This window comes from Hyla sarda, chromosome 8 (assembly GCF_029499605.1).
Source record: "Hyla sarda isolate aHylSar1 chromosome 8, aHylSar1.hap1, whole genome shotgun sequence".
In the NCBI taxonomy this organism is placed as follows: domain Eukaryota; kingdom Metazoa; phylum Chordata; class Amphibia; order Anura; family Hylidae; genus Hyla; species Hyla sarda.
This window is the reverse complement of record NC_079196.1, coordinates 120,152,600-120,179,183: the sequence shown is the minus strand read 5'-3', so window position 1 is coordinate 120,179,183 and position 26,584 is coordinate 120,152,600. Positions and strand designations below refer to the sequence as shown.

Sequence of the window (26,584 nt, the reverse complement as noted above, 5' to 3'; positions counted from 1 at the left end):
TTAAAATAAAAAAACATGACACATTTTAAAAACTTTTATTACAAAGAACACTCCTTCACAAGCCCTAGTTAACCATTTTATTTATAGAAAAAACTAAAACAAAATGCTGGTCATCAATGTAGTCCAACAAATCTGACATAGTCATCTGCATGCAAAGATCTGAAACAAGAAGAAAAGAAAAACACAAAAAATGGGTTAGTACATGTAGGGCGCTCTCCCCTTGGGGAGAGCACACATGAACCAGTGCGTTCTCAAACCGGGAGTCTTAAGCTGTTGCTACAGCCCCATCATTTCTAGACAGCCAAAGGGTGTCTGGGAATGATGGGAGTTGTAGTTAAGCAACAGCTATAGGCTACCTGTTTGAGAACTGGCATAAAGGGTCTGTTCACATTATACATTTGTTACATGCCTTTTTAAAACAAAAAGGCATGCTAAAACACACGTATTTACCATACTTAAGATCCATACTTACCAACCTTCTTCTTTGTACATCTGTTCTCACTCCTGAGGCTCGCTGCGATCTTTAATTACAGTCCGGGAAGCAGGCAGAGATCTGCCGGCCAGGGAGCTGAGTGCAATGCACTTCCCCAGGGCACTGTGATTAAAGATTGTAGCTGGTCTCAGGACTGAGATCTGCTGCGATAAACAACTTTTGACATGTACGATTGACATGTCAAAAGTTGTTTTTTAATACCGCAGCTCTAACTCCTATGGAGCTAAAGCATGAGCTGTGCTCGCAGCGTTCTAGCTGCTGGTAAAGCTGAAACCCAACAGTGCCTGGTTCAGCCTAGATGAACCTGGCAATGTTCGAAAGTTCTGTGAGCCAAAAAACCCTGAAGTTCAGATCGAATCCGGGTTCAGGGAGCTTGGCTCGCTCTATTAGACATTATTACTAAAGAAGTTTCTGCATTGATTTTGTGCAGTCTTTTCCTGCAACATGTGGATCATAATTCTAAAATCCCATCAACTTTATTGTAAATGCTATTGATTAACTGCAAAGAAATGCTTTGTCGAAAATATGCTACGCTTAATCCCACCATTATAGAGCTTCCTGTAATTGTGATGCTCCACAAAATATCAATTTCATTGCAAATAATAAGTATTATTATATCTTAATTGCAAGTAATAAATCTTATTATATCCTATTACCTTCCATTGTCTTGACAGCTCCTGTATGTACTGAACTTGTAGTGCTGTTTGTGGTGTGACTTTTAGTACTTGATCACTAAAATAATTAAAATTTGCTGTTATTTTTATTATACCTTCTTGCTTGAACAGTGAATTAAGCACAAACAAGTCTAATAAACTTAGCATTTTACATTATGTTTACTGTATAACTCACATTCAGACTATTTACTTTTGTGCACAAACTGGCTTAGGAAAAAAATAATACGAAAATGATGACCAAAATAAGGCTCAAAGCACTTTGAGGGAGATTTATCAAAACCTGTGTAGAGGAATAGTTAACCAGTTGTCCATATCATATGACCGATTGGCATAGACTTGTTTACCTACCTGACTGTCTAACTACCTAACTGACAACCTGCCCGCCCGCCTGGCTGCCTACCTGCCTGCCCAACCGCCCACCTGCCTGACTGTCTACCTGCCTGCCCACCACTTGCTTGGCTTTCTACCTACCTACGTGAACCTTGCTGCCTGCCCGCCTGGCTGTCTAACTACCTGCCTGCCCACCTGGCTGTATAACTACCTGCCCGGCAGGGCTGGCCCAAGTCATTGTGGTACCTGGGTCCATGAGTGAAATATTTTTCCCCCTCCCCCCAAAAATAAAATACTATGCCATTGCATATCAGGAGGACATGATAAAAAAAAAAAAAAAAAAAAAAACGATTCTAGGGTTTTCTATATATATATATATATATATATATATATATATATATATATATATATATATATTTTTTTTTTTACTTATACGCCATTTACTGTATGGGATTAATGATGTTATATTTTAATAGTTTGGACAACTAAGCACACGGCGATACATAATGTATTTATTTTTATTATGTTTACATTTTTTTTTATAAGGAAAAGAGGAAGGGGGGGGGGCTGATTTGAACTTTTAACCCCTTAAGGACTTTTTTGCAAATCTGACCACTGTCACTTTAAGCATTAAGAACTCTGGGATGCTTTTACTTTTCATTCTGATTCCGAGATTATTTTTTCGTGACATATTCTACTTTATGTTAGTGGTAAAATTTCGTCGACACTTGCATCATTTCTTGGTGAAAATTCCAAAATTTGATGAAAAATTTGAAAATTTAGCATTTTTTTATATTTAAAACTCTCTGCTTATAAGGAAAATGGATATTCCAAATAAATTATATATTGATTCACATATACAATATGTCTACTTTATAATTGCATAATAAAGTTGAGATGTTTTTGCTTTTGGAAGACATCAGAGGGCTTCAGAGTATAGCAGCAATTTTCGAATTTTTCAAAAAATTTTCAAAATCAGAATTTTCAGGGACCAGTTAAGATTTGAAGTGGATTTGAAGAGCCTTCATATTAGAAATACCCCACAAATGACCCCATTATAAAATCTGCACCCCTCAAAGTATTCAAAATGACATTCAGTAAGTGTGTTAACCCTTTATGTGTTTCACAGGAATAGCAGCAAATTGGAGGAGAAAATTCAAAATCTTCATTTTTTACACTCGCATGTTCTTGTAGACCCAGTTTTTGAATTTTTACAAGGGGTAAAAGGAGAAAAATCTTCCTAAAATTTGTAACCCAATTTCTCTCGAATAAGGAAATATCTCATATGTTTATGTGAAGTGTTCTGTGGGTGCACTAGAGGGCTCAGAAGGGTAGGAGCGACAATGGGAGTTTGGAGAGTGAGTTTTTCTGAAATAGTTTTTGGGGGGCATGTCACATTTAGGAAGCCCCTATGGTGACAGAACAGCAAGAAAACCCCTACATGACATACTATTTTGGAAACTACACCCCTCAGGGAATGTAACAATGGGTCCAGTGAGCCTTAACACCCCACAGGTGTTTGACGACTTTTCGTTAAAGTTGGAAGTGTAAATGCATTTTTTTTCAATAAATGCTGTTTTTCCCAAAATTTTACATTTTTACAAGAAGTAATAGGTGGAAATGTCCCCCAAATTTGTAACCCCATCTCTTCTGAGTATAAAAATACCCCATGTGTGGACGTCAAATGCAATTTGTAACTCCATCTCTTCTGAGTATGGAAATACCCCATGTGTGGATGTCAAATCAAACAATGCTCAGAAGAGAAGGAGTCACATTTGGCTTTTGGAAAGAAAATTTTCCTGAAATGGTTTTTGGGGGCAATGTCACATTTAGGAAGCCCCTATGGTGCCAGAACAGCAAAAAAAATAATAAAAACAAACAAACACATGGCATACTATTTTGGAAACTACACCCCTACAACTTAACAAGGGGTACAGTGAACCTTAACACCCCACAGGTGTTTGACGACTTTTCGTTAAAGTTGGAGTGTAAATTTGTTTTTATTTTTTTCTCACTAAAATGCTGCTTTCCCCCAAATTTTACATTTCTACAAGGGGTAATAGGAGAAAATGCCCCCCAAAATTTGTAAGCCCATTTCTTCTGAGTATGGAAATACCCCATGTGTGGACATCAAGTGCTCTGCTGGCGCACTACAATGCTCAGAAGAAAAGGGGTGCCATTGAGCTTATGGAGAGAGAATTTGGTTGGAATAGAAGTTGGGGGACTTGTGCATGTACAAAGCCCCCCGTGGTGCCAGAACAGCGGAATTGAAGGCCACGTTTGTTAACAAAGCCCCCATGGTGCCAGAACAATGGACCCCCATGTGACCCCATTTTGGAAACTACACCCCCCATAGAATTTAATTAGGGGTGCAGTGAGCATTTACACCCCACTGGAATTTTACAGATCTTTGGAACAGTGGGCTGTGCAAATGAAAATTTTAATTTTTCATTTTCACGGACCACTGTTCCAAAAATCTGTCAGACACCTGTGGGGCGTAAATGCTCACTGCACCCCTTATTATATTCTGTGAGGGGTGTAGTTTTCAAAATGGGGTCACATGTGGGGGGGGGGTCCATTGTTCTGGCACTATGGGGGCTTTGTAAACACACGTGGCCTTCAATTCCGGACAAATTTCCTCCTCAAAATTCCAATGGCGATCCTTCTCTTCTGAGCATTGTAGTGCACCACCAGAGCACTTTACATCCACTTATGGGGTATGTTTTTACTCAGAAGAAATTGGGTTACATATTTTGGGGGGCTTTTTTTCCTATTTTTCCTTGTGAAAATGAAAAATCTAGGGTAACACGAGCATTTTAGTAAAAAATATTTTTTTTTTTTCATTTTCCCATCCAACTTTAACAAAAATTCGTCAAACACCTATGGGATGTTCAGGCTCCCTATACCCATTGTTACCTTCCGTGAGGGGTGTAGTTTCATAAAATGGGGTCACATGTGGGTATTCATTTTTTTGCATTTATGTCAGAACCGCTGTAAAATCAGCCACCCCTGTGCAAATCACCAATTTAGGCCTCAAACGTACATAGTGAACTCTCACTCCTGAGCCTTGTCATGCATCCTCAGAGCATTTTACACCGACATATGGGGTATTTCCATAATTGCGTTACACATTTTGGGAGTCTTTTTTTCCTTTTACATCTTGTGAAAATAAAAAGTATGGGGCAACACCAGCATGTTATTGTAGACCCCAACTTTTCCTTTTCATGGAGTAAAAGGAGAAAAAGCCCCCCAAAATGTGTAACTCAAAACTGTTTCCTTGAAATATGACAGGGCTCTGAAGTGAGAGAGCACCATCTGCATTTGAGGACTAAAATAGGGTTTGCATAGGGGTGGACAAAGGGATATTCTACGCCAGTGATTCCCAAACAGGGTGCCTCCAGCTGTTGCTAAACTCCCAGCATGCCTGGACAGTCAGTGGCTGTCCAGAAATGCTGGGAGTTGTTGTTTTGCAACAGCTGGAGGGTCCGTTTTGGAAACACTGCCGTACGATATGTTTTTAATTTTTATTGGGGGGGACAGTGTAAGGGGGTGTTTATGTAGGGATTTACCCTTTATTATGTGCTAGTTTAGTGTAGTGTTTTTAAGGTACATTCGCACTGGCGGGTTCTGCCGCAACTCAACTCTGCCGCAACTCAAACTTGATGCAGGAAACTTACTGTAAACCTGCCCGTGTGAATGTACCCTGTACATTCACATGGGGGGGGGGGGGGGCCCTCCAGCTGTTGCAAAACTACTTTTGCAACAGCTGTAGGCACACTGGTTGGAAAACCTTCAGTTTGGTTCTGTTACCTGACTCAGTATTTTCCAACCAGGGTACCTCCAACTGTTGCAAAACTACAACTCCCAGCATGTACTGATCGCCGAAGGGAATGCTGGGAGATGTGGTTATGCAACAGCTGGAGGTATGCAACTACAACTCCCAGCATGCCGAGACAGCTGTTTGCTGTTTGGGCATGCTGGGATTTGCAGTTTTGCAACATCTGGAGGGCTACAGTTTAGAGACCACTGCACAGTGATCTCCAAACTGTGGCCCTCCAGATGTTGCAAAACTACAAATCCCAGCATGCGCAGACAGCAAACTGCTGTATGGGCATGCTGGGATTTGTAGTTTTGTAAGATCTGGAGGGGCACAGTTTAGAGATGACTGCACAGTGATCTCCAAACTGTAGCCCTCTAAATCTTGCAAAACTACAAATACCAGCATGCCCAAACGGCTGTCTGGACATGCTTTGAGTTGTAGTTTTGCAACATCTGGAGGGCTACAGTTTAGAGACCACTGTATAGTGGTCTCCAAACTCTAGCCCCCCCCAGATGTTGCTAGGCAACTACTCACCAGCTTCCAAAGTCTTCACGAAGGAGCCACGAGGAAGCCGCACGTCATCGCTGCCTGCCGCCACCGATCAGGTAAGGGACCTCCACCGCCTCCGCCGCTGGTCACGCTACAGTTTCCCCGTTCTGCCCGGATTACCGTCGGTGGGCAGAACGGGGGAACCGAACTTTAACCCCCCCTGCCCCTGATCTGCTATTGGTCGTCGCATCTTGACGACCAATAGCAGGGATAGGAGGGGTGGCACACCTGCCACCTAACTCCTATCCCTTCAGGGGTCTTGGACACCCCTGATCCCCTGATTTTCTGGGTCACCGGACACCGGTATGACCCGGATCCGCGGAAAATCGCTGGTGTGAATTGACCGGCGATTTCCGGCGATCGCCGACATGGGGATATGCACGGGATGCCTGCTGATAGATATCAGCAGTCATCCTGGTCCGGTACCCTACCGGCTAGCGGAGGGGATCGGAATTCCTACTGGCGTATCCATACGCCCTACGTCCTTAAGGACTCAGGATGCAGGACGCATGAGGTTAATATGGAAGGGGTTAATGTAAGCTTTTTTTAAAACTTTATTAAACTTTTTTTCTTTTACACTTTATTGGTCCCTTGTAGATTCCTCAAACAGATCAATGAAGTTCCATAGATATTTAAGTACGCTGCGGTGCTGGACTGTGCTGGACTGTGCTAATCTATAATAAGCAGTTGTATGTCACAAATATACCATAGTTATATGAACAATAATTGCACAAGAAGGACTTTATATTCTGATTAGAATCTGCTCCTTCCATTCACTGATGTGAACTCATACCTACAATATATGAGAGTACTTTCCAGGAAGATATATGTCTATGGACAAAAGGAGCTGGTGTAAATGCACGCTTATATATTACGTGCGGTAGATATATGTGTGGCTCAGCCAAATACGGATTAAAGGTGCCGTGTAATATGTATGAAACATTTACCAGATGGCGGCCTGAACTATTTTTGCACATTCTAGCATAAATCATTTTGTGTGACTTTTTGCAATTTTTTGCATTTTTTTCTTTCACATATTTAAAAATCATTTTCACTGTTTTATCTTTATCGGATTAATAAAAGTGAAGTTTTAAATTACGTTGCTACGTCATCAGTGCGCAATACCTAGGTAGCCACATATCTGGCAACCAACCTACCTGGCAACCTACATAGCTACAAACCTACCTACCTGGCTGTCTACCTACCTAGCTCGCTACCTTCCTGGCTAGCTAACTAGCTACATATCAGCCTACCATTTCAGAAAAAAAAAGAAAACTAGCAACAATACGGTGCTGCACACCTATACATTATTTAATCAGTCTCATGTGCCATAGAAAAAACATCTTTATTTCAATATACAAAAAAGAAGAGAGTTTAAAGACATTTAAAAACAATTAAAAACATACATTCTGGATGGAGGAATGTAACCCTACTACACCCACCCCGTGCTGGGTAAATGACCCACTCTTCAGGGAGAGGACAATCCTGCCACAAAAATTGCTGAATAGAGAGTAACACCAGATTCAAATATATAATGCAGTTAGTACAAAACGTTCACAAAGGTAATAACATCAAGATGAAATCAATTCCACACTATCCAAATATGAGCATACCAACTAACGTGCATCTATTCAACTATCCTAATGGCTAGCAGGTCAAATCAAGGTAAATACCAGTCCTAGTAAAGTGCATGTATCATGAGAGAGATGACCGTCTCCAAAATCAAGCCTCACTATGGTCACAGTGGGGAAAGCTAAGCCTCGCTTTCATCCCATGTTATGCCAGCCAAGCCTCATTCTGGGTATGGCTTGGAGAGCCAAGCCTCGTTCTCAACACGGCTCTAATGCATTGAGAGCCTCGCTTGCACACAATATGGTATCCGAACGCAGCTCAAACATATTGGTCTGGGGAGCCAAGCCTCATTCTCATTACGGTGCACTCTGTGCTGCGTTGAGAGCCTCAATATCAAATCGTTGGATATACAGTGGCCTGACGAAGCGCGATCTTGCGTGAACAGGGTCCGTTTGCCCAACCCCCCATGCCAATCCTCTCTCCCGCACTGTGTTTGTAACCTGCTCCAACATTGAATAAAGCCTGAAGATTTTGTAAGCTTCTACTGGGTGAGTGCTCCCATTTTTTCTTCTGTACATGCTATTGCCTATGTTTTATATCAGCCCGTGTAGCACCACCAATAACTTCACACCAGGAGTCCAGGATATTCACAGCTGCCGCAGTGGGCATTCTAACTATGGAACTCCAGCGGTGCCAAGGTTCTTTTTCTCTCCCATGTTGCAAACCTACCTACATAGTTAACAACTTACCTAGTTACCTAGCTAACAACCTACCTGGCTACCTACCTACCATCATACTTATCAACTTGGGGGGTCAATCTACCTACCTAAGGATGTATTTAACTATTGGGGAGAGACTACCTCCTTGAGGACATACCTGCTAATGGGGGGGGGGGGGGGCTGCCTAATAAGGGAACTATCTAACTACTGTGGGACATACCTACGTAATGGTGTAACTACCTACCAATTGTGGGGGATATACCTTATTAACTGTAAACCTACTATCCTAACATCGTAACATAGTAACTAGAGATGAGCGAACTTTTCAAAAATTCGATTCGGCCGATTCGCCGAATTTTCCGAAAACGTTTGTTTCGATCCGAATTTGTTTGCGGCGAATCAATATTAAAAAAGGCTATTTCTAGCCTACATACAGCCTCTATAGGGGTACAGAACACTTTGCTGTGTCCTAAAACGCATATGGAGTGTGCTGTGGTAGTGAAATAATATTGTTATTCCGAATAGAATGCAGATTACCGGCATCGCTCTTAGAATCACTGCCGCACAGCAGCACAATGACAGAGCCTGGTGGTGGCATCAGTGTCAGGAGACCATATAGTGACTGAATGACATAGCGTGGAGGTGTTGGCAGCATGAGGAGACCATATAGTGGCTGAAAGGCACAGCGTGGAGGTGTTGGCAGCATGAGGACACCATATAGAAACCAATCTAATTTGCTTTTATGAAGAGGTGAGTAGAAGCCTTGACAGAGGAATGGCTGTGGATATAGTGTTTGTAGATTTTGCTAAAGCATTTGATACTGTCCCTCATAGACGTCTGACAGGTAAGTTAAGGTCTTTGGGTTTGGAAATGTTAGTTTGTAACTGGATTGAACACTGGCTCATGGATCGTACCCAGAGAGTGGTGGTCAATGATTCGTACTCTGATTGGTCCACGGTTATTAGTGGTGTACCCCAAGGTTCTGTACTGGGCCCGCTGTTGTTTAATTTATTTATCAATGATATAGAGGATGGTATTAACAGCTCTGTTTCTATCTTTGCAGATGACACCAAGCTTTGTAGCACGGTACAGTCTATAGAGGATGTGTATAAGTTACAAGATGACTTGGATAGACTAAGTGTCTGGGCATCCACTTGGCAAATGAGGTTCAATGTGGATAAATGTAAAGTTATGCATCTGGGTACTAAGAACATGCATGCATCGTATGTCTTAGGGGTGATTAAACTGGCAGAGTCACTGGTAGAGAAGGATCTGGGTGTACTTGTAGATCACAGACTACAGAATAGGGAGACAGGGACATAATACTCCCCCTTTATAAAGCATTGGTATGGCCTCACCTGGAATACGCTGTTCAGTTTTGGTCGCCTGTACATAAAAGGGACACTGTGGAGCTGGAAAGGGTGCAGAGACGCGCAACTAAACTAATATGGGGCATGGAACATCTTAGCTATGAGGAGCGATTAAAGGAGTTACAATTGTTTAGTCTTGAGAAGAGACGTTTAAGGGGGGATATGATAAATGTATATAAGTATATTAATGGCCCATACAAAAAATATGGAGAAAAACTGTTCCAGGTTAAACCCCCCCAAAGGACGAGGGGGCACTCCCTCCGTCTGGAGAAGAAAAAGTTTAGTCTCAAGGGGTGACACGCCTTCTTTACCATGAGAACTGTAAACTTATGGAACAGTCTACCTCAGGAACTGGTCACAGCAGGAAAAATTAACAGCTTTAAAACAGGATTAGATACATTCCTGGAACAAAATAACATTAATGCTTGTGAAGAAATATAAAATCCCATCCCTTCCAAAATATCGCGCCACACCCCTACCCCTTAATTCCCTGGTTGAACTTGATGGACATATGTCTTTTTTCGACCGTACTAACTATGTAACTATGTAACTATGTAAGGACACAGCGTGGAGGTGTGTGCAGCATGAGGACACCATATAGTGGGTGAATGGTACAGTGTGGAGGTGTTGGCAGCATGAGGACACCATATAGTGGCTGAATGGCACAGCGTGGAGGTGTTGGCAGCATGAGGACACCATATAGTGGGTGAATGGCACAGCGTGGAGGTGTTGGCAGCATGAGGACACCATATAGTGGCTGAATGGCACAGCGTGGAGGTGTTGGCAGCATGAGGACACCATATAGTGGGTGAATGGCACAGCGTGGAGGTGTTGGCAGCATGAGGACACCATATAGTGGGTGAATGGCACAGCGTGGAGGTGTTGGCAGCATGAGGACACCATATAGTGGCTGAATGGCACAGCGTGGAGTTGGCTGTTGCACGAGTACACTACACACCAGTGCTTCACAATCCCCCCCAAAAAACAACACAATATGAGAAATGTTTGACAAAGATTTCTCATAGGTAGCACCCACTATCCAAAAATTTTAAATTTCCAGACCCAGGCCCCACCTCTGTGGCATCAGGAACCCATTTATTGCCTGAAGGACACAGCCTGGAGTTGGCTGATGCACCAGTACACACAGGGCTTCACAATCCGCCCCAAAATCAACAAAATTATATAATTAAAAAAAAATAATGTATACCTTTGTGTAAGAACAAGCGCATATCCAACATTTCAGAAGACTCTATAAGGCAGGACGGTGGACCACCCAAAGACTTTCTTCTCAAAAATAATGAACCACACAATTTTTGAATTAAAAAAAATTTTTTTTTTAATTCCTAGACCCAGGCCCCACCTCTGCGGCATCAGTAACCCATAGATTGCCTGAAAGACACAGCCTGGAGTTGGCTGATGCACGGGTACACACCCGGGCTTCACAATCCACCCCAAAAAACAGCAACATTTTTTGAAATTGTCTGACGAAATACCTTTGTGTAAAAACAAGCGCATATACAGCAGTTCAGAAGACTCTATAATGCAGGACGGTGGACCACCCAAAGACTTTCTTCTCAAAAATAATAAACCACACAATGTTTGAAATTTGGTTAAAAAAATTATTACATATGTGTGTAAGCGCACCTGTCTCAAAAAGATCAGATCACCAAAGGATTTTTTTCCCTAAAAATGATTAAGCAGAGTTAATCCCAGAGTTAATTGGTTAGTGAGGTCCTCGGATCGGCCCAGGCGGGGTAGGAGAAGGCCCTGGCAGAGCGCCAAGAATTTAACGATTGTTACGCCGAGCGCTCCGGGTCCCCGCTCCTCCCCGGAGCGCTCGCTTCACTCTCCCCGCGGCAGCGCTCCGGTCACGTCCTCTGACCCGGGGCGCTGCGATTCCGCTGCCAGCCGGGATGCGATTCGCGATGCGGGTAGCGCCCGCTCGCGATGCGCACCCCGGCTCCCCTACCTGACTCGCTCTCCGTCTGTTCTGTCCCGGCGCGCGCGGCCCCGCTCCCTAGGGCGCGCGCGCGCCGGGTCTCTGCGATTTAAAGGGCCACTGCGCCGCTGATTGGCGCAGTGGTTCCAATCAGTGTGTTCACCTGTGCACTTCCCTATATCACCTCACTTCCCTTGCACTCCCTTGCCGGATCTTGTTGCCTTAGTGCCTAGTGAAAGCGTTCCCTTGTCTGTTCCTAGTCCGTGTTCCTGACCTCCTGCCGTTGCCCCTGACTACGATCCCTGCCGCCTGCCCCCGACCTTCTGCTACGTCCGACTTTGCTTCTGCCTACTCCCTTGTACCTCGCCTATCTTCAGCATCTTCAGCAGCCAGAGAGGTAAGCCGTTGCTAGTGGATACGACCTGGTCACTACCGCCGCAGCAAGACCATCCCGCTTTGCGGCGGGCTCTGGTGAAAACCTGTAGTGGCTTAGAACCGGTCCACTAGCGCGGTCCTCTCCATCCCTCTCTGGCACAGAGGATCCACTACCTGCCAGCCGGCATCGTGACAGTAGATCCGGCCATGGATCCCGCTGAAGTTCCTCTGTCAGTTGTCGCTGAGCTAACCACGGTGGCCGCCCAGCAAGCCCGACAGATCGCCCTTCTAACCCGTCAGCTGTCGGAAATGTCCACCATTTCGCACCAACTTCAGTCGCAACTTCTCCAGCAATCTTCTCCTCCGCCAGCTCCTGCACCTCCTCCGCAGCGAGTGGCCACTCCTAGCCTCTGCCTGTCCTTGCCGGACAAATTTGATGGGGACTCTAAGTATTGCCGTGGCTTTCTTTCGCAATGTTCCCAGCACTTGGAGATGATGTCGGACCAGTTTCCTACTGAAAGGTCTAAGGTGGCTTTCGTGTTCTGCCTTCTGTCTGGAAAAGCCCTGTCATGGGCCGCACCGCTCTGGGACCGCAATGACCCCGTCACTGCCTCTGTACACTCCTTCTTCTCGGAAATTCGAAGTGTCTTTGAGGAACCTGCCCGAGCTTCTTCAGCCGAGATTGCCCTGCTGAACCTGGCCCAGGGTGTTTCTTCCGTTGACGAGTACGCCATTCAGTTCCGTGCTCTTGCTTACGAGTTGTCCTGGAATAGTGAGGTTCTCTGCGCGACCTTTAAAAAAGGCCTATCCAGCAACATTAAAGATGTTCTGGCCGCACGAGAGACTCCTGCTGACCTACATGAACTCATTCATCTTGCCACTCGCATTGACATGCGTTCTTCCGGATGGCGTCTGGAGCTTCGCCTGGATATGGACTTTGTTCGCACGAAGCGTTTTTTCTCCCCGGCTCCTCTCTCCTCTGGTCCTCTGCAATCTGTTCCTGTGCTTCCCGCCGCGGAGGCTATGCAAGTTGACCGGTCTTGCTTGACACCTCAAGAGGGGACACGACGCCGCATGGAGAATCTTTGCCTGTACTATGCCGATACCGAACACTTCCTGAAGGATTGTCCTATCCGTCCTCCCCGCCTGGAAAGACGTACGCTGACTCCGCACAAAGGTGACACAGTTCTTGATGTCAACTCTGCTTCTCCACGCCTTACTGTGCCTGTGCGGATATCAGCCTCTACCTTCTCCTTCTCTACTATGCTCTTCTTGGATTCCGGATCTGCAGGAAAATTTTTTTTGGCCTCTCTCATCAACAGCTTCTACGTTCCTGTGACCAGTCTCGCCAGACCCCTCTACATCTATTGTTTTTACAATAAAAGATTGGACTGTCTCGTACGTTTCCACACAGAACCCCTCCTAATGTGCATCGGACCTCATCACGAAAAAATTGAATTTTTTTTCCTCAGGTTCTTTGGCCCCAAGAAGAGGGGGAGACCCAAGGGGGGGGGTACTGTTACGCCGAGCGCTCCGGGTCCCCGCTCCTCCCCGGAGCGCTCGCTTCACTCTCCCCGCGGCAGCGCTCCGGTCACGTCCTCTGACCCGGGGCGCTGCGATTCCGCTGCCAGCCGAGATGCGATTCGCGATGCGGGTAGCGCCCGCTCGCGATGCGCACCCCGGCTCCCCTACCTGACTCGCTCTCCGTCTGTTCTGTCCCGGCGCGCGCGGCCCCGCTCCCTAGGGCGCGCGCGCGCCGGGTCTCTGCGATTTAAAGGGCCACTGCGCCGCTGATTGGCGCAGTGGTTCCAATCAGTGTGTTCACCTGTGCACTTCCCTATATCACCTCACTTCCCTTGCACTCCCTTGCCGGATCTTGTTGCCTTAGTGCCTAGTGAAAGCGTTCCCTTGTCTGTTCCTAGTCCGTGTTCCTGACCTCCTGCCGTTGCCCCTGACTACGATCCCTGCCGCCTGCCCCCGACCTTCTGCTACGTCCGACTTTGCTTCTGCCTACTCCCTTGTACCTCGCCTATCTTCAGCATCTTCAGCAGCCAGAGAGGTAAGCCGTTGCTAGTGGATACGACCTGGTCACTACCGCCGCAGCAAGACCATCCCGCTTTGCGGCGGGCTCTGGTGAAAACCTGTAGTGGCTTAGAACCGGTCCACTAGCGCGGTCCTCTCCATCCCTCTCTGGCACAGAGGATCCACTACCTGCCAGCCGGCATCGTGACAACGATCATTGTTGAAATTTGCATTAAGCATGTATTTAGCTGCTGCTAAACATCCAAAAATTTAAGGCCCAAGGCCAGAGGCACCAGGGAGGCAAGTAGTTTGTGAAAGACACAGAATGAGTCTGTAGCAGTCATTCGCAATACACAAGAGGGTTTCATAACCCCTTACATTTAAAGATCAATGTTTACATATGCATTAAGCATGTATTTAGCTACTGCTAAACTTCAAAAAATTATAGGCCCAAGGTTAGAAGCATCAGTTTTCCCCATATTAGGAGCATAGTTGTCCCCCAGATTAGGAGCATAGATGTCCCCCAGATTAGGCAGCATAGATGTCCCCCAGATTAGGAGCATAATTGTCCCCCAAATTAGGCAGCATAGATGTCCCCCAGATTAGGAGCATAGTTGTCCCCCAGATTAGGAGCATAATTGTCCCCCAGATTAGGCAGCATAGATGTCCCCCAGATTAGGAGCATAGTTGTCCCCCAGATTAGGCAGCATAGATGTCCCCAAGATTAGGCAGCATAGATGTCCCCCAGATTAGGCAGCATAGATGTCCCCCAGATTAGGCAGCATAGATGTCCCCCAGATTAGGCAGCATAGATGTCCCCAGATTAGGCAGCATATATGTCCCCCAGATTAGGAGCATCCTTGTCCCCCAGATTAGGCAGTTTAGATGTCCCCCAGATTAGGCAGCATAGATGTCCCCCAGATTAGGCAGCATATATGTCCCCCAGATTAGGAGCATAATTGTCCCCCAGATTAGGCAGCATAGATGTCCCCCAGATTAGGCAGCATAGATGTCCCCCAGATTAGGCAGCATAGATGTCTCCCAGATTAGGCAGCATAGATATCCCCCAGATTAGGCAGCATAGATGTCCCCCAGATTAGGCAGCATAGATGTCCCCCAGATTAGGATCATACTTGTCCCCCAGATTAGGCAGCAAAGATGTCCCCCAGATTAGGAGCATAGTTGTCCCCCAGATTAGGAGCATAGTTGTTCCCCAGATTAGGAGCATACTTGTACCCCAGATTAGGCAGCATAGATGTCCCCCAGATTAGGAGCATAGATGTCCCCCAGATTAGGAGCATAGTTGTCCCCCAGATTAGGAGCATAGTTGTCCCCCAGATTAGGCAGCATAGTTGTCCCCCAGTCAGCGCGGGCCGGTCAGAACCAATTAAATGGCCGTATGTGGCAAGCGGGCCGTACAATGCCCAGGTCTGCCCCAGAGGGTTTCATAACCAACCATAATAGAGAAAATGTTGTTGTAGGAGCATGGTCAATCTACTCAGACCCATCTGTCATTGGTGGCTGGAAATCCTGGCTGATCCATCCCTGATTCATCTTGACAAACGTCAGTCTCTCCACATTTTTAGTGCTCCATGTCCACCTGCTGCTGATGAGTAGCTTCACTATGCGGCTGAAGGAAGCTAATCATCAGCGACTGTAGACTCAGGCTGCTGCTGATTGAGCCGGTACTGCTCCTGCCACCCCTCCCCTCCCCAGCAGCCGTGGCAGTGGAAGGTGAGCACAGAGGGCCCCTTGAGTCAGACCTGCGAGTGTATGGACCATGTGGCCGATAGGCATCGGCCAACCGACTACGTAGAAGCTCTCTGTAGTAGGTCAGTTTGTCCTCCCTCTCTGTGGGTGTAAAAAAGGCCCCCATTCTGGGCCAGTAGCGATGGTCTAATAAGGTGGAGATCCAGAAGTCATCGCGCTGACGAATTTTGAAAATTCGGGGGTTACTACACAAGCAACTCAGCATGCATCGTGCCATTTGTGACAGTGACTCGCTGGGACTACCTGCCTCCATCTCCACTGCATACTGCCACGGTGTGTCTGGGTCCTCTGTCTCGTCTCCCTCGTAATAACCCTCCAGCTCCTCTGGCTGCTCCTGCTCCTCCTCTCCTGTCCAATGACTAGAAACACCGGCCATCTCATCCAACATAAACTGTGCTCCGCTCAGCCCCTCATCCTCCTCCTCCTCCTCCAGTTCATCCCCCACAGGACTCATGTAGCCTTCTGATGTAGCGCAACGTCTCCATTGCCGTGACCAGCCATGTTTTCAATCATTTTTTGGAGTAAATGTAGGTGTGGAATTACGTCGTTCATGGCGTAATTCAAGCGACTAACATAAAATGTGGCTTCCTCAAAGGGCCTCAGCAAACGGCAGGTGTCACGTATGAGCTGCCACTCGTTCACATTGAAGTTACACAGGGGAGTACTCCTATGTGCTTGGATCATCAAAAAATCGGTGATGGCTTTTCTTTGTTCGTATAGTCTGTCCAACATATGGAGGGTGGAATTCCAATGTGTGGCAATGTCACAAATGAGACTATGTTGTGGGATACCGTTCTGACGCTGCAGCTCAAGTAAAGTGTGCTTGGCAGTGTACGAGTGGCTGAAGTGCATGCACAGTTTCCTTGCCATTGTCAGGATGTCTTGCAAATGGGGTGAAGACTTGATGAACTTGACAACCAGATTCAACACGTGTGCCATGCAGGGCGAATGGTTCACACTTCCTTGTCGCAGCCCCGCCACGATGTTCTTCCCATTGTCGGTCACCATGGTTCCCATTTCCAGATTTCGTAGAATAAGTCATATTCGGATTTCTTCACGAATGAACTTTAGCAGTTCCTCCCCTGTGTGACTCCGTTCGCCAAGGCAAACCATGTGAAGGACAGCTTGACACCGCTGTGCCCTACACACATGGTACGATGAAGGGCCACCGAGATTTGGACGTGCAATGGAGGCCGAGGACACGGGGGAGGAGGAGGCGCACACTGTAAAAGGACCAACTGCCTGGGAGCGAGAGCGTGGAGGAGGATGCGGTGTGACCTGTCGAAGTTGCTGTTGTGGCTGTGCAGGAACAACATTTACCCAGTGGGCCGTAAAAGACATGTATTGTCCCTGATCGTAGTTACAGATCCACACGTTGGCGCTGCCGTGCACTTTTGAACACACTGACAGGTTAAAGGACTGGCCCACCTTCTCTTGTACAAACTTATGCAGGGCTGGTACTGCCTTCTTCGAAAATAAATGACGGCTTGGGACTCTCCACCTGGGCTCGGCACAAGCCATCAATTCCCTAAAAGCTGCAGAGTCCACCAGTTGGAAAGGGAGGGACTGCAACACCAGCAACTTGGACAGGAGCACATTCAACTTCTGCGCCATTGGATGAGTGGGCGCATACTGTTGTCTCTTGGACATGGCTTCGCCTATCGATTGTTGGCAGAATGGCTGACTAAAAGCGGAAGAAGCAGGAGCGCCAGAAGGAGGGTTTGACACAATGCTCCCTTCGGCTGAGGTGGTGGAGCCATGGCTGGATGACGGAGGGAGCGGATGGCCACTGGGTGATGCGGCAGGCTGGACCACTACATCGGAGCCACAGTTATCCCAGGCCGTTTTATGGTGGCGAATCATGCGTTGATGCAGGGCCGTGGTGCCGAGATTGGGACCCTGGCCACGCTTCACCTTCTGCCTACAGATTTTGCATGTGGCTACGCTAAGGTCCTCCAGATTCTTTATGAAGAACAACCACACCGCAGAGTAGCTGATTTTCCCACCCGCAGTCCGCACTATTTGACTGCTATTGGTGCCGTCTCCAGGAACCCCTTTTCCACTACCACCCAGAATGGTAGCTTGCCGCGAAGCAGGTGGTCTCCCTCTGGCACGTTTGGCTCCTGAATTTCCACTACTGCCACCACCACGCTGATTGCCAACCGTGCTACCGCCTTGCTGCCTCATAGACAAAGAACAAATCTCTTCTCCTGATGATGATGAAGCCCCGGCTTCTGTACCCGGCTCCCAATTGCGATCGGCTTCATCATCATCAAAAGATGTGTGCACGTCACTGATGTCCTCCTCAGGTTCCACAACAGTTGCAACACCGCCTCCCACGTTACTCTCCGCATCACTACTTGGCCGCCTTGCGGAGCAAGCAATGCATATCTCCTCACATTCTTGGCTGCCCATTAGCTGCTGACTGTCCTCTATTACATCGTCCTCACTAAATAGTGGAGCTGAACCCAAAGCATGAGATACTTCTTTGGGAGAGGGAACCGCATAGGACAAAGGCAATGGGATTACGGGGACTGCTCCCGGGCCATGCCAACTGAGGGTTGTGTCTGAGGAACCCACCGACTCTTGACTGGGGTTGTCAGATGTCGCTTGTGATGATGGGGATGAGTGTGCCAAGCAATTGACGAGGAGAGATGGGTCGACAACACGACCGCTGGGTGTTAACGGGAGCTCAGGCCTATTGCTGCGACTCCTGCTGCCACTTGCCCCAAGTCTGCTGCCAACTCTGCCTGACGTATGTAGGCCTCTGCCCCTTCTCTGTGCACGTCCTGGCACTTCCCTGCCTGACATACTTAGTGCGTTTGTTTATTACAATTCGCCACACTACTCTTTAGACGGTATTTGTCTAGAACAGCAGCAGGCGATTACTTACGGCTGTCCTTTCACAGTATGTAGGCCCTAGACAGAATAACAGTTACTAAATAGTACACCCCTTTGTTGTATGTATGCCCTTTGCAATGATGAGCGCACTGGTATGCGTATTTCTACGCAGAAAAAACGTTTATTTTTTTTGTATACACCAGCCGGTGTATACTAATGTGTGGAATAGCACTGAATTTAGCACAGAGACAGAAATACAGGTACTAAATAGTACACTACTTTGTTGTATGTATGCCCTTTGCAATGATGAGCGCACTGTTAAGTGTATTTATACGCAGAATTTTTTTTTTTTCATACACCAGCAGGTTTATAATGTGTGGTATAGCACTGAATTTAGCACAGAGACAGAAAAAAAGGTAGTATATAGTACACTACTTGGTTGTATGTACACCCTTTGCAATGATGAGGGCACTGTTAAGCGTATTTATATGCAGAAAAAACTTTTTTTTCTTTAATACACCAGCAGGTGTATAACGTGTGGTATAACACTGAATTTAGCACAGAGACAGAAAAAAAGGTGGTATAGGGTACGCTATTTGCTTGTATGTAGGCCCTTTGCAATGATAAGGCCACTGTTAAGCGTATTTCTACGCAGGAAAAACTTTTATTTTCTTTAATACACCGGCAGGTGTATAACGTGTGGTATAACACTGAATTTAGCACAGAGACAGATTAACAGGTGAAAAATGGTAAAAAGACACTAAAGTCCACACTAATATGACTTATTTCTGAACAGCAGCAGGACCCAACTGGGCAGCACTACAGAATTATTTTTTTTTTTTACAGGGATTAAACCCTAAATTGCACTCCGTCACACAATTGTGAGAATCAGATTTGTGGACCAACAGAAAAAACTCAATTGGGCTGAAAAAAGAGGAGATTAGATGCTCCATACAGGCAGGGGCGGATCCAGAGTCGAGTCTCGGGAGGGGCACTATTAGAGTATTTTGTGTTGGCGGACAGAAAAAAAGATTACAGAACTTACAATATTATTAAATGTATCATACAGTCCTAACCTTGTTTAAGACTTTTTGGCCATGCTCATATGTCAGAATAATAATCAAATATACCAATTGCCACAGAATGGGAAAGTGCTAAAGAAATTTTTACCATTTAAAACTACAGCTCCCAGTATGACCTAAGCAGTGGTAAGGTTATGCTGGGAGTTGTTGTTTCACCCATCATAACTGCAGAACTTACAAGTAACTCCAGCTCTGATGGGACATAGTGAGGAGAATACACAATGATATCAGTGATTACAGATGACCTCTTCTCTATAGTGAGGAGAATACACAATGATATCAGTGATTACAGATGACCTCTTCTCTATAGTGAGGAGAATACACAATGATATCAGTGACTACAGGTGACGTCTTCTCTATAGTGAGGAGAATACACAGTGATATCAGTGATTACAGGTGACGTCTTCTCTATAGTGAGGAGAATACACAATGATATCAGTGACTACAGGTGACGTCTTCTCTATAGTGAGGAGAATACACAATGATATCAGTGACTACAGGTGACGTCTTCTCTATAGTGAGGGGAATACACAATGATATCAGTGACTAGAGGTGACGTCTTCTCTATAGTGAGGAGAATACACAATGATATCAGTGATTACAGATGACCTCTTCTCTATAGTGAGGAGAATACACAATGATATCAGTGACTACAGGTGACGTCTTCTCTATAGTGAGGAGAATACACAGTGATATCAGTGACTACAGGTAACGTCTTATCATTGTGTATTCTCCTCACTATAGAGAAGACGTCACCTGTAATCACTGATATCATTATGTATTCTCACTATATAGAAGACGTCACCTGTAGTCACTGATATCATTGTGTATTCTCCTCACTATAGAGAAGACGTCACCTGTAGTCACTGATATCATTGTGTATTCTCACTATAGAGAAGACGTCACCTGTAATCACTGATATCATTGTGTATTCTCCTCACTATAGAGAAGACGTCACCTGTAATCACTGATATCATTGTGTATTCTCACTATAGAGAAGACGTCACCTGTAATCACTGATATCATTGTGTATTCTCCTCACTATAGAGATCAGTGATTACAGATGACCTCTTCTCTATAGTGAGGAGAATACACAATGATATCAGTGATTACAGATGACCTCTTCTCTATAGTGAGGAGAATACACAATGATATCAGTGATTACAGATGACCTCTTCTCTATAGTGAGGAGAATACACAATGATATCAGTGATTATAGATGACCTCTTCTCTATAGTGAGGAGAATACACAATGATATCAGTGACTACAGGTGACGTCTTCTCTATAGTGAGGAGAATACACAGTGATATCAGTGATTACAGGTGACGACTTCTCTATAGTGAGGAGAATACACAATGATATCAGTGACTACAGGTGACGTCTTCTCTATAGTGAGGAGAATACACAATGATATCAGTGACTACAGGTGACGTCTTCTCTATAGTGAGGGGAATACACAATGATATCAGTGACTAGAGGTGACGTCTTCTCTATAGTGAGGAGAATACACAATGATATCAGTGATTACAGATGACCTCTTCTCTATAGTGAGGAGAATACACAATGATATCAGTGACTACAGGTGACGTCTTCTCTATAGTGAAGAGAATACACAGTGATATCAGTGACTACAGGTAACGTCTTATCATTGTGTATTCTCCTCACTATAGAGAAGACGTCACCTGTAATCACTGATATCATTATGTATTCTCACTATAGAGAAGACGTCACCTGTAGTCACTGATATCATTGTGTATTCTCCTCACTATAGAGAAGACGTCACCTGTAGTCACTGATATCATTGTGTATTCTCACTATAGAGAAGACGTCACCTGTAATCACTGATATCATTGTGTATTCTCCTCACTATAGAGAAGACGTCACCTGTAATCACTGATATCATTGTGTATTCTCACTATAGAGAAGACGTCACCTGTAATCACTGATATCATTGTGTATTCTCCTCACTATAGAGATCAGTGATTACAGATGACCTCTTCTCTATAGTGAGGAGAATACACAATTATATCAGTGATTACAGATGACCTCTTCTCTATAGTGAGGAGAATACACAATGATATCAGTGATTACAGATGACCTCTTCTCTATAGTGAGGAGAATACACAATGATATCAGTGATTACAGATGACCTCTTCTCTATAGTGAGGAGAATACACAATGATATCAGTGACTACAGGTGACGTCTTCTCTATAGTGAGGAGAATACACAGTGATATCAGTGATTACAGGTGACGTCTTCTCTATAGTGAGGAGAATACACAATGATATCAGTGACTACAGGTGACGTCTTCTCTATAGTGAGGAGAATACACAATGATATCAGTGACTAGAGGTGACGTCTTCTCTATAGTGAGGAGAATACACAATGATATCAGTGATTACAGATGACCTCTTCTCTATAGTGAGGAGAATACACAGTGATATCAGTGACTACAGGTAACGTCTTATCATTGTGTATTCTCCTCACTATAGAGAAGACATCACCTGTAATCACTGATATCATTATGTATTCTCACTATAGAGAAGACGTCACCTGTAGTCACTGATATCATTGTGTATTCTCCTCACTATAGAGAAGACGTCACCTGTAGTCACTGATATCATTGTGTATTCTCACTATAGAGAAGACGTCACCTGTAATCACTGATATCATTGTGTATTCTCCTCACTATAGAGAAGACGTCACCTGTAATCACTGATATCATTGTGTATTCTCACTATAGAGAAGACGTCACCTGTAATCACTGATATCATTGTGTATTCTCCTCACTATAGAGATCAGTGATTACAGATGACCTCTTCTCTATAGTGAGGAGAATACACAATGATATCAGTGATTACAGATGACCTCTTCTCTATAGTGAGGAGAATACACAATGATATCAGTGACTACAGGTGACGTCTTCTCTATAGTGAGGAGAATACACAGTGATATCAGTGATTACAGGTGACGTCTTCTCTATAGTGAAGAGAATACACAATGATATCAGTGACTACAGGTGACGTCTTGTCTATAGTGAGGAGAATACACAATGATATCAGTGACTACAGGTGACGTCTTCTCTATAGTGAGGAGAATACACAGTGATATCAGTGACTACAGGTAACGTCTTATCATTGTGTATTCTCCTCACTATAGAGAAGACGTCACCTGTAATCACTGATATCATTATGTATTCTCACTATAGAGAAGACGTCACCTGTAGTCACTGATATCATTGTGTATTCTCCTCACTATAGAGAAGACGTCACCTGTAGTCACTGATATCATTGTGTATTCTCACTATAGAGAAGACGTCACCTGTAATCACTGATATCATTGTGTATTCTCCTCACTATAGAGAAGACGTCACCTGTAATCACTGATATCATTGTGTATTCTCCTCACTATAGAGAAGACGTCACCTGTAATCACTGATATCATTGTGTATTCTCCTCACTATAGAGATCAGTGATTACAGGTGATGTCTTCTCTATAGTGAGGAGAATACACAATGATATCAGTGATTACAGGTGACGTCTTCTCTATAGTCTTTCCTTATCTAATTCAGCTGGTACATACCGCCAGGATTTGTTCCAGCTAAATCTTCTCTCTGCAGAACTTGATGCCCAGACGTCTCCTCACTATGTGAGCACATTCTGATCCTCTATATGAAAACAATAATTATTATAATACTGCCAAACACTGTATTCTTTGAATATAATACTGGCACACACCCTCTGAATATAATTCTGACACACTGTACCCCCTGAATATACAATACACTGTACCCTCTGAATATAATACCGCCATACACTGTACCCTCTGAATATAATACTATCACACACTGCACCCTCTGAATATAATACTATCACACACTGTGCCCTCTAAATATACTACCACACACTGCACTCTCTGAATATAATACTACCACACACTGCACCCTCTGAATATAATACTACCACACACTGTGCCCTCTAAATTTAATACTACCAAACACTGCACCCTCTGAATATAATACAATCACACACTGCACCCTCTAAATATAATACTATCACACACTGCACCCTCTAAATATAATACTATCACACACTGCACCCTCTAAATATAATACTATCACACACTGCACCCTCTAAATATAATACTATCACACACTGCACCCTCTAAATATAATACTATCACACACTGCACCCTCTAAATATAATACTATCACACACTGCACCCTCTAAATATAAAACTATCACACACTGCACCCTCTAAATAGAATACTATCACACACTTCTGAAAGGCAAAACACTCTGTGCCTTCACATATAGTAATAATGCCCCATCTTGTACCCCTACATATAATAATTATGACCCGTCCTGTTCCCCCCACATAATAATGCCCTCTGTGCTGTGCCCCTCACATATAATGCTCCTGTCATGTGCCCCACACATTTAATGCCCCCTGTGCTGTGCCCTTCACATATAATTCCCCCATTCTTTGCCCCTCACATATAATGCCTCCATCATGTGCCCCTCATATATAAACCCCCCATCATGCGTCCCACACATATAATGCCCCCATCATGCGTCCCGCACATATAATGCCCCCTGTGCTGTGCCCCTCACATATAATGCCCCCATCATACGCCCCTCACATATAATGCCCCCTGTGCTGTGCCCCACACATATAATGCCCCCTGTGCTGTTCCCCACACATATAATTTATATGTGTGGCACAGCACAGGGGGCATTATATGTGAGGGGCACAGGACAGGTGGGCATTATATCATATAATGCCCCCCTGTGCTGTGCCCCACACATATAATGCCCCCTGTGCTGTGTGCCCCTCACATATAATTTATATGTGTGGCACAGCACAGGGGGTATTATATGTGAGGAGCGCATGATGGGGGCATTATATGTGAAGGGCACAGCACAGGGGGCATTATATATGAGGGGCGCATGATGGGGGCATTATATGTGAGGGGCAATATATGTGAGGGGCACATGACAGGAGCATTATATGTGAGGGGCACAGCACAGAGGGCATTATATGTGAGGGGCGCATGATGGGGGCATTATATATGAGGGGCGCATGATGGGGAATTATATGTGAGGGGCACAGCACAGGGGGCATTATATGTGTGGGACACAGCACAGGGGGCAATATATGTGAGGGGAACAGCACAGGGGGCATTATAAGTGTGGGGCACAAAACAGGAGGCATTATATGATATAATGCCCCCCTGTCCTGTGCCCCACACATATAATGCCCCCTGTGCTGTGCCCCACACATATAATGCCCCCTGTGCTGTGCCCCACACATATAATGCCCCCTGTGCTGTGCCCCACACATATAATTTATATGTGTGGCACAACACAAGGGGCATTATGTGAGGGACACAGCATAGGGGACATTATATGTGAAGGGCACAGGACAGGGGGGCATTATAAGTGTGGGGCACAGAACAGAGGGCATTATATGATATAATGCCCCCCTGTCCTGTGCCCCACACATATAATGCCCCCTGTGCTGTGCCCCACACATATAATATATATGTGTGGCACAGCACAGGGGGCATTATATGTGAGGGGCACAGCACAGGGGGCATTATATGTAAGGGGCACAGGACAGGGGGGCATTATATCATATAATGCCCCCCTGTGCTGTGCCCCACACATATAATGACCCCTGTGCTGTGTGCCCCACACATATAATTTATATGTGTGGCACAGCACAGGGGGCATTATGTGAGGGGCACAGCACAGGGGGCATTATATGTGAAGGGCACAGGACAGGGGGCCCCCCTGTCATGTGCTCTTCACATATAATGCCCCCTATGCTTTGCCCTGCAGACCCTCATGAAATATTCCCTTTTCTCTGACCCCCCCCCCTCCTAACAATGGCGCATATCCTGTTTCCCTAATCCCTGAGCATACCTTTACTTCCAGTATGCAGGCCGCGGGGACGGGTCCTCCAGGCGCCGGCACGATGATGTGTCATCGCGCCGGCCTTTAGTGGATCTCGTCCCCGCAGCTCACACGCTGTGTACGCACAGCGTGTGTGTAAGGTTAGTGAATGGTGGAGCCGGAGCTTACAGCTTCGGCTCCACCATGCTAGGGAGCGGGCAGCAATCTCGGGGGGGCAATTGCCCCGTTGCCCCCCCCCCTGGATCCGCCACTGCATACAGGTAAAACAGCTGTGAGATCTATGATGCATTTGACTGCTATGCAGCACCTCTATGCCTGCTATATTGAGTAACAAGAATACGAGGTTTTGCAAGAATCGTTCTCGGTCAGAACAGCAGCAGAAACACTGTGCCATGTGTCTTTCCCTGATGATGATGTCACAGCGGATGCTGTAGAACGCCGTTGTATGCGATCAGCACACAGACGTGCAGTCACTTCCTTTCCCTATCTCGTGCATAGAAGAAATGACCAGAGGGAAGATGGCCGCCGATTTTATAGGGCTGTGACATCACAGGGGTCAGTGAACACTGATAGGCTGCATCTGACATGTGATTCAGGGTTAGCCCGCCTACCTTGATTCCCGCGCCAGCTTCCTGCCCTCCCATGGTGCCTTGCCCCATGTACTGACATGTGAAGCCGCCATCTTAGGTCTAAAACAGCCTAGAATGCAGGAAAATGGAGTTTAATAAATACGAATACGAAGTTCGTATTCGATCAGAATAGAATTTTTCCTGAAATTCGTAACGAATTCGGGTTAGTCAGATTCGATTCGCTCATCTCTAATAGTAACCATCGAGGTCAACCAAAACCCTACATGAGGCTGATGCCAATTGCCCCATGACAGAGGAAAAATTTCTTTCCGATCCCAATATGGCAATCAGAATACATTTCTTAACCCCTTAAGGACACAGGGCATATCCATACGCCCCCATTTCCAAGTCCTTAAGGACACAGGGCGTATGGATACGCCCTGCGCATTTCCAGCCCCAGCCGCTAGCTGGAGCGGAGCCGGATGCCTGCTGAAATCGTTCAACAGGCATCCCGGCAGAATCGCCCAGGGGGGTCATTA

The 26,584-nt window shown here is 45.5% G+C and overlaps 1 protein-coding gene across 1 annotated transcript in view; it reads right to left on the bottom strand.

The window, feature by feature from the left end:
- Nucleotides 1-7,598, bottom strand: part of LOC130284897 (carboxypeptidase O-like) — a 239,466-nt gene extending 231,868 nt beyond the window's left edge. The window contains exons 1-2 of the mRNA XM_056535811.1: nucleotides 7,480-7,598; nucleotides 1,150-1,225 (exon numbers count right to left, since the gene is read on the bottom strand). Coding sequence (XP_056391786.1) covers nucleotides 1,150-1,225; nucleotides 7,480-7,493 — 90 coding nt within the window. The 5' untranslated portion in view covers nucleotides 7,494-7,598. The remainder of the gene's footprint in view (nucleotides 1-1,149; nucleotides 1,226-7,479) is intronic.
- Nucleotides 7,599-26,584: the final 18,986 nt, after the last annotated feature.